Raw genomic sequence first — 17,252 nt, forward strand, 5'->3', positions numbered from 1 at the left:
ACTCCATTACAAGTCCAGACGCCTTGCTTCAATCTTCTCTACATATGATGACCTGGATGACTGAGAATCTTCATCAACATACAGGTGTTGGTAAACTTTGATGGACATACAGATATTAAACTTGTTAAGTGATACTGGACACAGTAAAATCTGCATTGTGTATCCAGATTCCAAGAATATAAAACGAAGCAATTGGAGTCATAGGACTCATTCTATTTATTAATGATTTTTCTGTATACATTTCGCTGAACCCCAACCTCATTCAGGATTCGTGCAAATCCTCCATTCATGGTAGTAATGTCAGCCAATTACATTTTACAGTGCAGTAACCTTGTGAATTGTGAATTGTGAATATATATACCTGGACCTTTGCTAGGAGATGTTTATATATATATAGCCTATATATATGGTTGGATGGATGCATGGAACCAAAACGGCAGTACAATACAGTACAATTTAAAAACTTTGACAATATTTTTGTCACATAATATAGAGCTGTAGAATGTTCTTTCAATAATTACATAAAAGTAGGGTTGCATTTTAAAATAAGGGGAAAGGAGGGGGTGTATGTTTGTTACTTGTATAATGTTCACCATAATATTCATTTTCGTGTATGTTCATCGCAATGCTGGAAATAGTATCACTTCAGACAAAGTTTTTGTTTAATTTACTTAACTTGAACAATACTTTGCTACATATCCACCTCTAGATAACATAACTTATGCCAGCTAAAATTTTCAAATTTCATTTCCATTTAGTATGCTTGCAAATAATCTGTAATCTCCTCCCTCATCCTCGTCCATCCAATGCTGGTAAATTCTGAATGCACCGATGTTCCAGGTCACAGAAACTGTGAACTGTCAACTTTCTTTGCATGCACAGGTACAGCAGAACAAAGCTGTGTGTGTGTGAGTGCAGAGGGAGGTTGATTTATTGAATATTTGCGTGACAGGAACAACCAGACTGCAACCTGCATCTCTGAAAAATTACAACATTAGTTGTCACATTATAGTCACATTACTATAAAACTCATAGATATTTCTTTGTTGTTTGGTCTGTAGACATTTCTCTGCTCCCCCAACCACCCTCACTCATGATGCAAATTGCTGTATAGTTATATCAGTGAACAAATCTAAGTCAAACTGACTAACAAAGAAGTTGTCTCAACAAAAATTTTAAATTCATAAATTCTAAATTCATTTTTGACAAAGCATTGCTAGGCAAGTCTCTTAGGTTCAGATGAATAGATAACAAGTATTCTTACCTGTATTTCATGCTTAGCACTTTTTTTGGTGGGACGATAGCCATAATACTCTTCCTGTCTCTTCTTCAACTTCCTGAAATAATCCTGAATTAGGAAGGTGGCATAGAATTTACCCACTGTCACCTCATCATCTGTAAGAAAGAAAGAAAGAAAGAAAGAAAGAAAGAATGAGCACTCCCTATATTCTCACCACTGACTTCTACACTGCCCTTACTTAAATACACCACACTGCCAAACCCTTAGAAACACATACAATCCACAAAGGCCATAAATCACAAATCATATCTTAAAGGCCTCATACCTTATTATACCACCATAGACTACTTTGTATTAAGAATACACAGGCTTAATTGGCTTTCCAAATGAACTGTTTTAGGACAAGCCTTTAGCTCTGCCTAACATTAAACTTTTACTTATGTTTAAAGCATAACCTTTTTTTGATGATTAAGATTGAGTCATGGTGGCCTCAGCTTAACTATCTGCTGCTATAGGTGCAGACTGCTGGTACATCTGCCCTTCTTGCAGTCTATTGACAGAAAAAGATATGTGTATAACAGCAGCTTTTAAAAGCTGACCTCCAATCGGTGGGATGACCTGATCCAGTAGTTTCATGCTGGTACGCTTCCAGATCTTCTTGATAATTCCTCTTAGTTCCTCATTGGCTTGTTCAAAATTACCTGAACAATGAAAGAATAATGAAAAAAACAGAAAATTATAATCATTTTAGGATTAATTGAGAGATATAACATATATTCTATATATAGATGAACTCAACAACCACAGTCATGGAATAGCAGTTACCTGTATCCACTATTTACTATTTTCTGTGTGCCTTTATACAATGTCATGTATGTATGTATCAAAATTTAACAGGCAGCTGTGTTGCTGGCTGCCATCATTAGAGAAAGACTTCTCTCCACAGTTATGATCCATCCTGTGTGAGTAATGGTGATGGTGGACTTTTGATTCTTGTCGGTGCATTCTGCTGGTAAGGTTACATTACCAGGCAATAGCAGGCCAAAAATAACAAGGGCAGTGGGCACACACATATTTATATTGTTAAATACAAACCTTCTGTCTTTATTTTCAGTGCAGTTCTAACCAGGGCAAACAGGGTGGCATTGAAGGTGACTGTTCCATCACTGTTGAGAGGCATGTTCATGGACACCAACCTCTGCAGCAATGAAGCACATGCATAAGGTTCATTGAGTGCCATGCAATCAATGTAAAATATTGGGAAAATGTTATTCATGTCTATGTAAATGACCCTAGATCACAGCATCTCTGTGCAATCTGACAGAGCAGTGTTGCAAAGATCAACGGTGTTCAGTTGCTGTGCCCGGATGAGCAAGCCTGACAGAGACCTATTCACATGGATTACATCACAGAGACTTATATTTTTATTTGCATGATTAGTTTAATACAAAAATTGGAAGTTCACATTGAACGTAGCTCAATGTCAACATCATTTTCATTACTCAGTATAAGAAAGCATGAAATACAGACACCATACATGTCTCTTACTTTGCAGGCAATACGATGAGGACAGAACTTGCCAAAGCCCAAAGGAGGAGGTATTCTCCGTAGTAGTGTCACTACATCAAGGTGTTTAATACGCCCACTATAAAAAGAATTACATCAATACTCATTTGTTATTAACAACCAAAGACAACCCAACATCTGGTCTTAGACTGTTTAAATATAATGCTTTCTTTCTTTCTTTCTTTCTTTCTTTCTTTCTTTCTTTCTTTCTTTCTTTCTTTTTGTTTAATAAGCACAATCTGGATAGGCTGTGTCTGTCATTCCCCTACATTTTGTCTGTATGTTTGTTTGTTTGTTTTGCTGTTCTGGAAACACAGTAAAGTCTTCATGTAAAAAGTACAGTTGTAACCACATACATATGCACAAATACTTACGTGGCTTCAGGATCATATTCTGCCCAAATTTTCTTAAACTCATCTAAGTGCTGGGGACCAAGGATGGACCAATCACGTGTTAAGTAGTCAAAGTTATCCATGATGACAGCCACAAATAGGTTTATGATCTGTGAAAGAAAACATAAGGCACTGGGAAAATAAGCATCCCCAAACTTCCAGTTCTGTACTTCCTCAGTCAAACCCTACCCTGAAACCACTCAACAACCCCCACACATGACATCTGGAAACACAGTTGTTTAAGATTTATGTACAACTGGACATAGACTGGCCCAAACGAAAGAGACAGCACCAGCTCAGCACATGTCACAAAACAACAAGGATTCTGAGAGGTCGTCCCCTATCGTCACACGACCTCTCTCCCAGCTGTGCCGGCACGAGTTGTGGTCTGCAGGGCAGAAGGGTACAGCAAAACACACATGTACAAAGGACAGGTCCTCCAGCCAGTGGGCGGCGCAGTGACTGTAGCATTTCAGCATGTCAATCTGTGCAGTGTCCGATGTTCAGCATGACTGTAAAGTTTCATCCACATAGGATGAAGTATGCGGGAGAAACAGCCAAAAATACATCTATTTCCTGTGAGTTGGCAAAGGGCAACTTTGTGGCGGCACCACAGCCAGACCGTGTGACGAAGTGCTGCGTTTTTGATAACTTTTGGTCCCTAATGCCTTAATAGTAACCAGACCAAGTTTCAGGTGGATTGGAGAAATCCGGTAGGAGGAGTTTGTAAAAGTGCGGGGAGTGAAAAATGCAAAATGGCGGACTTCCTGTGCATTTTAGAGGATACCTCCAAGTGACTTTTTTTGTTGTCTAGAGGTGATACATATGTGTACCAATTTTCGTGTCTGTAGGTCAAACGGGGAAGCAGATCTCATTCCAGGGGGCGCTGCTGAGCCATGTGGCCACGCCCACATATGACGATGAGGTGATATGAAAAGGTGCACAGGGGCTGATGTCATGATAGAGTAAGAGATAGGTAGGATGAACAAATCTAGAAACACAGCAGCTTTCTCTATGGTGGCGAAGGGTCACCTTTGTGGCGATACCCCACCCACATGGTGTAACATCGAGCTGCGTTTTTGATAACTTTTGTTAGTATAAACGCTTGCATTTCAATACGGCTCTTGCAACATTCGGTGCTCGGGCCCTAATAATAATAATAATAAAGGCTTGCATTATAATAGGGCTCTTGCACCATTCGGTGCTCGGGCCCTAATAATTCCTTGCATTTCAATAGGGTTCTTGCACCTTTCGGTGCTCGGGCCCTAATAATATAAACAATGACTAAAAAAACATTACACATAGTGCAGTAATTCCACTGAACCCATCCCACAAACATGCCCACACCCCACACACTTGAACTCTGGTGCTAAACAATTTAGTAGTGTCAGTTAGAATGGCAGTTCTGTGCATTGTCTTACCAGGAAAGCACAGAGCATGTAGAAACTCATGAAGTACATAATGGCAAAGTTGGCTCCACAGGTGTATTCTTCCCCAGGCAAGTAGTCTGACTTAGGGTCACATCTCTTCCCATACATACATGCTAACATAACTTCATGCCACGCCTCCCCCGTAGCACATCTGTGTAACATAAAACAAAGTTTGCAACCATCACTTGCGTTTATGAAGGATTTCACTTACAATTACTACACACCTGAAAACCAGCAATGGTTTCACAAAGGGCAGTTGTATTGATTACAAATTTAAAAAAAAATCTAAGTAGGTTATCATAAGAGCATGTGTAGTATACTGGCAACATTAGTCAGTTCTAAGATATTCAATTACCAACGGGCCATAATGACATACATTGAATCCATTTGATAAAGTGTTGATTCACACTAACCGTGTTTTGAGGCTTAACAATGAAGGAAAGTTCACCAACCTGAATAACAGCAGCACAGCCTGTGGGAATGTCTGGAAGTTGTTGTTTCTGTTGATGTATGTACCGTCAACCAATGCAATTTTACCAAATATCTGCAGATTGGAAAGATTATACCCATAACAAGAAGCGTGTTACTAAATTGTTACTAATTCTTGCTGCACACAAGGTAAGGGGCGGTAGTGTTAAAACTAAAATGGGAGAGAAGCACAGTTTGCACTTAGTTTTATGGAGTAACAAATTGCATGTAACGACGTTATGCATTTAATTACGAAATTAACATAATTGTAATTGTTACAGTACTGTCTGTTACTACACACTACATACTGAAGTTCAATCTTTCGACTGCTTTTATTATTGTGTTTTTAGGCAAAGTTAAGTAGGGTACTGCTGAAAGGTTAACACTGTCAGGTTTTAAAATGTAAATATGTAACAGCATTTATTTAAAATTTAAAAAGTAATTAAAATGTAATCAAATGTAATTAGTTACATTACTTTGAAAGTAATGTAACTAAAGTAATCTTCCCAACACAGCTGACAGTGACATAAAAAATGTAGTATATAGCATGATGTCTCTCTGTGATTGTATTATATCTAATGACATTTGCTCGGTTCTTCAAGAAGAAGCTTGTCATTCTTCTGTAGATGCCGTGGCTAGATATACTGTAGATATACATACTCCATGTGGCGAGCTAATTCAGCTTCACACACACTGTGTGAAAAAAGAAGTGTGTGTGTGTGTGTGTGTACCTGCATTCCAACCACAGCATATATAAAGAACAGCATGAGAATGAGCAATGCCACATAGGGAAGAGCCTGCAACAAAATGACCAACAAACCAATCAGGCAGGTGTAATAACTCAAGACTAAAGGCTAAAGCACACTAAGTGAGAACTGACTTGAAGAGACTTAATGAAGGTCCACAGAAGATTCCGTATCCCCTCAGAACGATTTAAAAGCTTTACCAGACGCATGACGCGGAAGAGTCTGAAGAATGTGATGGACACACTCATGTTCTCAGAAGACTTCCGCAAAGAGACAAATGGGACATTACACAATGCTTGCAACTGGTAAATACCACTAAAGTCAATTTCAAGTAAAGTTAATGCAACGTACCGCTATTGCTTGCATTGGATCCACAGCCTGCAGAAATACATCATCGTACATCAGCATCGTAAATCATGAATCTGCCAAACTGTACCTTTTTATATTTGAGATCAAACCCATTCTACTCACTGGGAAAGTGAGATAATTGGCACAAGCTCACCAATACAGGAATGGTGAAGACCGGTAAGCATACACTGCTGGAATTTAAACAACTTGATTCCACAGACACAATCTGCATTACATGGTGTGGTCTGGTGGTGTGGGGAATGTTTACACCTTGGTCCTTTACTACCCTTAAGTATAATCCATTGCAGTTACGAGCACAGTTTTCTATTTTCTAATGACATGTCACAAAGAAAGTAATTTTTCTTTAGGATTTGTGAGATGCAAGGGCACACAAGTCATGAGCTCATGCTGTATTCTGCATGCTAAAATCTAACAAGAGGCTGAACAATACGAACGTGGTCTGTAAACTGAGTGTTTTTCAGCTTCCTCTTCTATAGTGGCAATCTCATCTGAAAGGTTTCCCATTGTCTTTCTTCACTGAATATGACCTTATATTGATGTATTGAATACAATATATGAACCAGTGTTTGTAAGTGATGTTAAATTTTAAGAGACCTGATTGTCAATGTCATCCTTGTTTCTCTGCTTGCATGCTTAATCTGTGTGGTGAAGGCTCGGATACAGCTCGGTGGTGGTCCTACTTCAAAATATGAGAGACCTGAAGTAGTGTGTGCCACTGTACTGCTGCCTCCATTTTATCACTGCTCTAACACACTTCAGATGGGAAACATGTATTTTCTGTCAATTTGGTCTTAAAAGACCTACTGGAAAGGAAGCATTTTCTTTACATGGCTATCAGTCTCATCCTTAATCAGACAAATTTCAATCAACATTGAACAAGCCAGTGAATATTTACGCTGCAGCCATGAAGACAGTAGAGTCCTCCGGAGGAGGCCAGTGCAGCCTGTAGGAAGAACACACAAATTCAAGACATAACATTGAAGAGGAGTCTTATATTGTAAAGATCTTATTTGTAAAGACAATAATTAACACATAATTAATTATTACCCTTAAAAGCAACAGATAAAAAACATTCACCTCTGTTTAGAAAACAAAGAAAGCAACAATTTTCTCATTTTAGGTTTGATGTCAGGTTATGAAATTAATAACACAAAATGTAAGTACTGGCAAACTTTTATGTTTTAATACAGCCTTTATAAGAAATCGGCACCTGTTTTTAAAAGAGTAGAAATAATCTTGAGTTGAAGACTTAATGAAACCTCAAGTTCAGATGTCTCGCTTCAAGCTTCTGAATGAAAATGACCTGGATAACTGAAAACCTTCATTGACATCTTGAAAATGTTGTTTCGTGTACTATATCTCTCACAAAGGTTAGGATTATGACTATTGACTTATAGTGTTTGTTTAAATCTGCATATCACACTGCAAAAGTGTGTTTGTCTGTGATCATACTACTCACATCAATTTCACTCAGCATCACGTCCACCACACTTCCAATGACAATGACGAAGTCAAAAACGTTCCAGGGGTCTCCGAAGTAACCCTTTGAGAGAACACAAAAAGGGGGAAAGTGTGTCTTTGCTTTTAACTAGCCAAAATGCTTACAAGCATGGTAAACAGGGAACCAATTTTCTCCTCACCACAATAATAAGCATTATTTCCTTCAGATTATAGTATGCATAGAAGGCTATGGTGTGCCAGTACAGTGTCTTAAACACACCATTGTGTCAGGAATGTGCACAGTGATTGTCAGAGCTGTGTAAATGAAATAAAGACTTGTGTGGAAGGACCATGCAGAGTGATGTTTGTTTTTGTGGATCTAGCCCCTTGGATCTACCCGTTGTATACTACTAGTCTAGCAGCAAAATGGCAAGTCGCCTCCAGTCACTTGATATTATGCATCACTTTTGCAGCAGCAACACACTCTATACTAATCATTATCATTATTTACTTTAATATAATTAATAGCAATTTTACTGGGCTGAGTTTTGGTGTTGCATTATGGAGCAAAAAAGTCAACATGTGTCTGTGAAAACAAATTGACAAACCTTTGCTTTGAAGGCCATAAGTTTAAGGACCATCTCCACAGTGAAGAGGACAGTGAAGATCACATTTAGCATGTCAGACAGATGAGTAACATGGTCTGACTGGTTGCAGTGCTGTGGGTTAAACAGTTCCATTTAATATAAATCACATATGTAAATGATTTGTCATACTTACAAAATACAAAATTGTTGGTATTAAGAATTTTTAGAAAGCAGGGACGTGCAGAGACCTTTGGACGGGCAGGTGCTCAAAGTGAAAAAGGGGCACATGGAGCATGAATTTGAAGCATCATACAGAAACACCCTGTACAATGTAACTGGTTGAATCGAACCAACCCATATCCATAGAGGGGATAGAGGGGTGGAGGTACAGCTTATATTCACAAGCCATAATTCAAGCTGTACATTTAGGACATATGAAAATAATGTGTTAAGTTGAATTTAGAAGCTGTAAAAATATTGGGAGGGGGCACCTCTGGGGGAGGGGGGTCTGGGGGTCTTCCCAGAGAAAATTGTTTATTGAAGTAGAAGCCATTTCCTGCATTCTGGTGGATTTCAACACCTATTTTACCTACAGAAGTAAAGGCTTAACTCAACAACTATTACTGAGAGATTTAATAATAACTCCTTAATTATTTTAAGCAATGATGACAAAAAGAAAACAAACTGAAAATGTAACAGTTTTGTTAACCTCATGGTGGTACTACACTAACAGATTATTAGAACAATATACATATGTTTACATCTGTTACTTTTTAACCTCTATGCCACCATGATTTTAACCACAAAAACCACATTTCTGTTTCACTGTATTCCCAATGAGACCATCAACTGGACTGTCAGATTTTAGAGACAGACTTCACAAAACCAATCAGATTAAACAGATTAGAAACAGATTACTCAAAGCCTCCAAAAAAGCTGCAAAAAAGCTGCACAACAGGTACACCATGGATCTGTGCTGATTTGTCTGCTTGTGTTGATCAGCACACACAAGCAGTTCAAATGAAGTGACTGAAACACAAAGGAAGGGATCAATATAGAAGGAAACTCGCTCCCTGTCTCTCACTTCTGGCTTGCCCTATATGCCATAACATCTGCTGCGCAGTGTTCTTCCAGCTGAATCCCAGACATCACCTGGCAACAAGAAATTCTATTTTCTGATTGGCTGATAGGTCGCTAATTGCTACAGCTGTGAGTGCGCAGTGCTGTCGGTTGTCTGGTTAACTAGCGGCTGTAACTTGTTAGAGGTGTGTGCAGTCAGACGTCACACTGGACGCTCATGGCTCACTTCACTTCGTCAGTCATCTTGGAAAACTACACCAGCGCTGCAGAACATGCTCACCGGACCAGCAGTTTACTCCCTCGGTGTCGCCACCAGCAGTGGCCGACCGTCTCCCAGCTTAGCAGCGCTCAGCTACAGGGCACGTCAGGGCAGAGAGGGCACGTCGTGGATCATGTGACCAACCAACGTAGATCTTTTTTTTGTAACTTAAATTTTTATTGCGTTTTCACATGTAAGTAAGAACAAATATTTAGTACATTACAATAACAATAGTAACATTAATAAAATTTCTGGAGGTGGTTTACTTTTTAGTTCACTGTAGCATTCAGGTTTGATCAATTGGTGTCAGATCTCATATAGATATTCCATTTCTCCCAGTTCTTTTCAAATATACTCTCTTTAAGTCTCGACAAGTATGTCAGTTTTTCCATAACACAGATTTCCTGAATAATTTCCAACCACTGCTCCTGTTTTGGAGTGTTCACATTGAGCCAGTTTCTGCCCTTTCTTACTTGCTGCAAGCAGTACTTTAGTCAGGTACAGATCTTCTTTCATTACAACCTTGTCAATATTTCCAAGATACATTACTTGTACTACTACTATTACAGGCAAGTATTTGGAATCTCGTATCCCAAGATGTTTTTAACAACTGCGTTAACGCCTTGCCAGTATATTTTAATTTTTGTGCAAGTCCAGAAGATGTGTGCATGGTCCGCCTCTATACTTCCACATAGTCTCCAAAAGCCTTGTTGTATAGCCAGTTGCCTAGATTTTATCTTTGGTGTGATATAATAACAAGTTAGATGTTTCCAGCAGAACTCTCTCCATATTAATGAATTTGTTGACGTGGACTATATCACACACATGTGCTACCACTCCTCCTCGTTTATTTGAATTTTTAATTCTGCTTCCCATTTTGCTTTTATATAAAGTGTTGTTTCCTTCCTGCTTTCCCTCAAAGCTTGATAGAAAGCAGAGGTGGGCCGAGACCCCTTCTACTTGTATGAGTCCATTATAACTTTAATCACCTTATTTATAGTTTCATTTGACCTGATCTCTTTCATGAAATAGTTTCTCAACTGCAAGTATGCATAGAAGTCTTTATTTTCAAGGCTGTACTTGCCATCCTCTTTGAATCATACGCGAACCACTTCAGAATGCATATTTCCCTCTTAAGTTATCAGATAATACTTTCTCTCTGGATGGAATTACTCTGGCCTCCAGTACGACTGTGAGGAACCTTGGAGTCATCTTTGATCAAGACATGTCGTTGAATTGAATTGAATTGAATTGAATTGAATTAAGTTTGTATGTCCTTACTACAGAACTCCATATTTCCATTGAAAATGCTACTATTGGATTCATAGCATATTTCAAAGCAGCTATCAAATGTTTATTCCCCACCAATATCTGGATTTGGTTGCCTTGTACTTCCCTTTCCATTTCTTTTCATTTAGACTTGTAGTCAGGTCTACACCAACAGGCTAAATATCTAAGTTGAGCTGCATAAAAATATTCTGTGAGGTTAGGCAATGCCATTCCCCCCTTGTTCTTGGTAGTTGAAGCATTGTATATTTTATTCTTGGTTTTTTACTGCTCCAAATGAATCTAGAAATCATCTTGTCCCAAGCAATAAATTTGTTTTGTGGGATATTAATCAGAAGAGCTTGAAATAAATATAACAATTTAGATAAAATGTTCAACTGTCTGCATTCTAGCACTGAAGTCTAATGGAAGGGTGGACCATCTTTCAACATCTTTTTGGATACTTTTTTCCATTTCACTATAATTGTTTTCAAACATGTCAGGGAGTGTAATACTTAGAGTTACACCAAGATACTTCATTGTTTTAGAGTTCCATTTCAAATTATATACATCTTTTATTCACCGGGATGGAGAATAATTCAAAGCGTGTTTTTAATATGTTCAATTTATATCCCGAGTAGTATTCAAACTTTTCCAGAAGAGACATTAGGTGTGACAAACACACATCTGGTTGTTCAAGAAAAATATTGACGTCATCCACAAATAGACCAATGATATGTTCAGTCCCCCTACAGTGACACCCTGCAGCTCCTCACTCTGGCTTATTGCCTGTGCTAAAGGCTCGACATACAAAGCAAAAAGAGTGGGAGACACAGAACAACCTTGTCTTCTCCCCCTCTCCAACTGAATCGCATTGGTCAGGATTCCGTTTACTCTGATCCTAGCTGTGGGCTCTTGATAAATAGTTTTAATACATTGAATAACCTTTTCATTGAAGCCAAATGTCTTTAATACTTCATACAAGAATAACCACTATCAAATGCTTTTTCTGCATTCAAACTAACCAGAATTGTACTTATACCGCTTTTTTGAGCACTATCTAGGATGTGGAGAGTTCTTCTAATATTATCTTGAGTTTGGCATCCTTTAATGAAGACAGTTTGGTCCTCATCAATCAAATCTGGTATTAGGGCCTCAAGTCTCTTGCAAATAATTGATGTGCATAGTTTGTAGTCAACATTTAAAAGTGAAATTAGTTATTAGTAGTAGTTAGTTAATTAGTAATTTTTGCAGTCTTCCTTATCTTTGCCATCTTTAGGTATAACGGTAATAATTGCTTCCTTAGATGATGGATGAGCCCCTCCCTCCTTAAGAATCCAATTAAAACAGGACAGAAGCAAAGGTGTTAGCTCCTTCTGAAAAGCCTTATACCATTCCGAAGGATACCCATCGCTACCTGGTGATTTGCTAGTCTTTAACCTACTGTTTGTTATACAAATCTCGCCTGCTTTTCTATATCCGTCCTGAGAATCTCATTTATTTCTTCCCTTACATTTTGTATTTGCTGTAATACAGAGTGATTTTCCGTATTTTTATGTTTCTTTTCCAGTTCTTGCAGTTGTATTACTTTGTGTTTGTACGCAGATAGTCGGTGCCTTTTTTGTGATGCTGTCAAGGCTATTAACTTCCCCCTGAATGACTGCCTGCATGCCATCCCACAGAATTGCAGGGTTTACTTCCCCATTATCATTCTCTGCCATATATCTTTTTATTTCTCCTCTTATCTGTTCTCCATACAGTATTTATTTTTCTATTATTCAAGTGTATTGTTAGGTTGATCCCACTGTGGTCAGATGTATCTGCCGCTCCAATTTTACATTCTGTGACCCTGTGGATTTCACTTGTATTAATTAAAAAATAATCAATTCTAGAGTAGACAAAGTGAGGTATTGAATAGTGTGTGTAGTCCCTTTCTAGAGGGTGAAGCTCTCAACACACATCTATTAGTCCCATTTCCCTAGTTGTATTAATAAACTTGGTTAGATGCTTTTTGCTTCTTTTGGAGCTTGTTGTATCCAAGTTATGATTCATGACCACATTGTAATCCCCTCCACATATCAAAATACCTTCAGATTCTAGGGCAATAGTGTCAAACAGAGTTTTGAAAAAACTAGTGCTCTCCGGAGGGGCATAAACATAGACCATCGTCACCATTCTATTTTCTAGCTTTCCTTTAATTAGTATATACCTCCCTTCATTGTCCCTAACCTCTTTTAGACATTCAAATTAAACTGCATTTGCGATAAGTATTGCCACATAACCAAAGCGATTCAGTTTTTCATGTTCTAGTTGAGGCAAGTGAGTTTCTTGTAAAAACAATACTTGGGCCTTTTCTTTTTTCAATTTAAAACTGCGCAGACCTGAACATCTGGACAACATGTGCTAACAAGAATGAACAAAGAAAAAAGGTAGTTCCCAAGTTAGGGTGATTTGTCGCCAACCTAAGTCCCTGTTGGTAGACAGAGGGGAAATCCTCCTCCAGGAGGGCCCCACACTAGAGATGAAACATGCCATTTCACACATCCTAGCAGTCCAACGTCATCCGATAGCAAGTATGTTGTATTCCAAAGGAAGTCTTTAGCATTGGTCTTACATATGTTTGGCTATACCAGCATAAAAAATAATGATAATAATAATGTTAATAATAGTAAGAAAAATAAATAAATATGGTAAATAAATAAATAAAATAAATTAGCTATAAATTATAAATAAATTAGCTGCCCTATAAGAGTATTCCTTTCAATCAGACCAGTGTTTTGTGTTTTTACCTTTACATGTTTCGACTGCTTCCTGCAGTCTTCTTCAGAAGTCATGTGATGTTACTGGTGACGTGTCTGTCAGCTAATTTTATGCAGGTTGTGGCTCCATTCTCCCACTACTCCAGGTAGTAGGGGAACAGCACCACCTGTAGTTCGGCTTCTTTAGCACTGTGTCCCAGGTGTGGGACAGCAGTCTGGTCTCCTCAGTACAGTGTCCCAGGTGTGGGACAGTGTGAATGTCCCCTCGTCCCGGTTCACTGTCCCGTTGGCCCACTTCCTGATGTCAATTGCCTCTTTAATCCAACGTTTGAATTTGTTGTCCTCATTGCCAATTACTCTTGCCCCATCCCAGTCCATAATGTGTCTTTCCCTTTTGCAGTGATCTGAGATTGCTGATTTTAGGTTTTCTTGTTGTGCTTTCTGTTTTGTTGCCCTCGTGCTCATCCCAGCTGATTCCTTTTCACATTCTGTTTTATGTTCTTTTTTCCGTGTGTTAAATGATCTTCCTGTTTCGCCATTTGCAAGACAGGCAGGGTATTTCGTATATGACGTTGCATTTATTGTCTGGTTTGATCTTGTCTTTGGGGTGCACCAGTAGTTGTCTGAGTTTGCGATGTGGTTTTACGGGTGTATTAATGTTGTGTGTCCTCATTGCTCTTTGTATTTTTTCTGTTATTCCACGGATGTAGGGGAGTGTCACCATTTGTTTTTGGTTTGTGTTTCTCTTTTTTTACATTATTTTTTTGTTGTTGATTTGTTGTTTTCCTTTTTTGATTGCCCACATGGGGTACTGACATTGTTGTAAGGCCTTTATGATGTGTTTTTCTTCCTCCTGTCTGTCTTGTGGGTCTGTGATCATGGTGGCTCTGTCGAATAGTGTTCTTACGGCGGAGAGTTTGTGTGCGGTGGGGTGTTCAGACGGATCACTGCAAAAGGCAAAGACACATTATGGACTGGGATGGGGCAAAAGCAATCGGCAATGAGGACAACAAATTCACGACAACAATTCAACGTTGGATTAAGGAGGCAATTAAAATCAGGAAGCTGGCCAACGGGACAGTGAACCGGGACGAGGGGACATTCACACTGTCCCACACCTGGGGCACTGTACTGAGGAGACCAGACTGCTGTCCCACACCTGGGACACAGTGCTGAAGAAGCCGGACTACAGGTCGCGCTGTTCCCCTATTACCTGGAGTAGTGGGAGAATGGCACCACAACCTGCATAAAATCAGCTGGCAGACACGTCACCGGTAACATCACGTGACTTTTGAAGAAGACTGCAGGAAGCAGTCGAAACATGTAAAGGTAAAAACACAAAACACTGGTCTGATCGAAAGGAATACTCTTATAGTTAAAAAGGTGAAGACCAAATGAATCTAGTTGAAATAAAATAGCTGCCCTGCCAAACCTTCCTCTAAAAAAAGATATCCTTCAGCACCAAAATGAATTAAAAATTGTTTTAGGAATGACACGCAGGTAGTTAAAGGCTCGCAGCAGAGATGATAAACCAGTCATTCAAACATTAACTTCTTACAGCTGGTTTCATGGACGGTCCAACCAAGTTTTACGTGACAAGCAGAGAATAAGGGTTAGTTGGAGGGAGTTCGCTCGATCTCCTGTAATCTTTCCTTCACGCGGTGCGCAGCATCTCCTGTGCTCCTCTCCTCGGCTCTCTGCCATGTAGGGGCTCTAAGAAGCTGCTCCATCTCTCGGCTCTTATCCACTGGGCCGCCTGGCATTTCCACTGTGTAGCCTCTCTTCCTCAACTCCTGAGCTCTTGTGCGCTCTCATAAGTATGAGTTCCCGTGTCCCAGTGGATGCGCATCCTGTCCAGCAGGGTCTGGAAGTGTATACCTTAATCTTTCAGGAGCCTCTTTATCCCCGTGTATGCCTTGCACTTCTGAACAACCTCTGCAGTGTAATCATGATCAAATGACAGGCATCTCCCTTTAATCATTATTTTCTTTTTTCAATACCGCTTCTTTGGTATTAAACTCCAGAAAGTTTACCACCAAAGATCTGGGTGGCTGGTTTGGCTCTGGTTTACGAGATAAAGCCCTGTGAGCGCGCTGAATCTGCAGGTTCATGCCTGCTGTCAGTGCGAGTTTACTTTTTAGAAGTTGCTCCACAAAGTCAGACATGGAATTTCCTTCTTTCCCTTCTGGTACACCATAGATGCGGATGTTATTTCGCCTAGACCGCCCCTCCATGTCTGTTAACTTTTCCTGCATTGTTTTCTGTCTTTCCATGGACTTAATGAGCACCTCCTTCATAGCCATGTTAGCCAACTCAGTCTCGTTGATCCATGCTTCTGCTTCATTTAGCCTGGTCTCATTAGCCTTTATCCGAGCGGAGTTTTAGTAAATGTCCTGCTTGAGCTCTTTGAGTTCATTCTTTATATCTTCCTTAAGTTCTACTTTGAGAGTGTGTATATCCATTTTGTGTTCAGTCCTAAAGTCGCGTATTTCCTTGCTGATACTTTGAAGCACTGAGCACATGTTTTCCTCAGGGTTGTCTTTAGCACGCTTCGTTTCGACACGTTTCATTTGACTTCTAGTTTTTACTCCCCTAGTCATACCAGAGTAAAATGACTATGAATTGCTCGACACTTAGTGAATTTAGGGGCCCTGATTCTAACTTGCTATCGGGAGCTCAAGCTCATGCAGCCATCTTGTCTCTTCCCCACCGGAACTCTCGACCAATGTAGATCTAAGTTATTATTATATCAGTCCATTTACTATTATTTTGAACCACACAGAGTGACTGTCACATGCAATAACCATATAAAATAAAATAAAAATTCACTTTAACAAAAGGGTACTTTGGGCATCAAAGGTAAAGAGGTGGGTGCTCTAGCCCCCAATGCTCTGCTCTGTAACAGAATGCACTGCAGACTCATACAGTTCTTCAGTAAAAGTTATAAACTCATCTGATGTCTCATGAGCTTTCTGACCGAAGCCCTGCAGTGGTCAATTAGGCAAAATCAGCATCAGTGGTCACAACAGTTGGCTTTATAGTTGTAACAAACTAAATCCACTTATCAAGCCCTAACACTGACAGTTATTTTCTTCTGGGCAACCATTACTTCTGACTTCCCCCCTTGGTCTCATAAAGCCCAAGATTTTGTAACCAGGTGAGAACCTTCAAATGTTAAAACTGTCAAAATAGTCTACAGAGCAGCTCATTTTGTACAGCTCTCCTCAGCTCCTCTCAGCCCATGACACAGCCATCATACTGGCCTCTCATGTCTTCAGACATAATGGCATCCTTTCAGCTCTTGAGGCCTCCGTTTTCTCTGGCTTCAATCCACAAACCAATGGACAAACTGAGCACATCAGCTAAGAGCAAGAGGGTGCCCTAAGGTGACTTATAGCAACAATAACCCCACAACTTGGAGCACATTGATTATGCGCACAGCTCCATTCTCTGCATATGGTCTCTCTCACTGACTGCTTAATAGTCAAGCTTGAAAACATTCTTACTTCTCAAGCTGCCCATGCCTTTTGTATTCTTCCTACTTTTCATGTCTCCAAGATGAAGCCTGTGTTCAGTCCTCTTAGCCCCCCAGCTTTTCCCTCTCTCTCTGCCTGAATCGTTGCAATTGGCCACCATCTCCTGGATTTCTG

General features: G+C 39.5%; 1 protein-coding gene across 1 annotated transcript in view; it reads right to left on the reverse strand.

Annotated features, from left to right (window-relative positions):
- Positions 1-17,252, reverse strand: part of LOC114436809 (dihydropyridine-sensitive L-type skeletal muscle calcium channel subunit alpha-1-like) — a 65,461-nt gene that overhangs the window by 7,580 nt on the left and 40,629 nt on the right. The window contains exons 27-39 of the mRNA XM_028407279.1: positions 8,260-8,370; positions 7,671-7,754; positions 7,107-7,154; positions 6,194-6,220; positions 5,977-6,102; positions 5,828-5,893; positions 5,081-5,172; positions 4,620-4,779; positions 3,181-3,308; positions 2,789-2,885; positions 2,336-2,438; positions 1,840-1,941; positions 1,265-1,395 (exon numbers count right to left, since the gene is read on the reverse strand). Of these exons, the coding sequence (XP_028263080.1) occupies positions 1,265-1,395; positions 1,840-1,941; positions 2,336-2,438; positions 2,789-2,885; positions 3,181-3,308; positions 4,620-4,779; positions 5,081-5,172; positions 5,828-5,893; positions 5,977-6,102; positions 6,194-6,220; positions 7,107-7,154; positions 7,671-7,754; positions 8,260-8,370 (1,275 nt within the window). The remainder of the gene's footprint in view (positions 1-1,264; positions 1,396-1,839; positions 1,942-2,335; positions 2,439-2,788; positions 2,886-3,180; positions 3,309-4,619; positions 4,780-5,080; positions 5,173-5,827; positions 5,894-5,976; positions 6,103-6,193; positions 6,221-7,106; positions 7,155-7,670; positions 7,755-8,259; positions 8,371-17,252) is intronic.

The sequence above is a fragment of the Parambassis ranga genome, chromosome 5 (genome assembly GCF_900634625.1).
Source record: "Parambassis ranga chromosome 5, fParRan2.1, whole genome shotgun sequence".
In the NCBI taxonomy this organism is placed as follows: domain Eukaryota; kingdom Metazoa; phylum Chordata; class Actinopteri; family Ambassidae; genus Parambassis; species Parambassis ranga.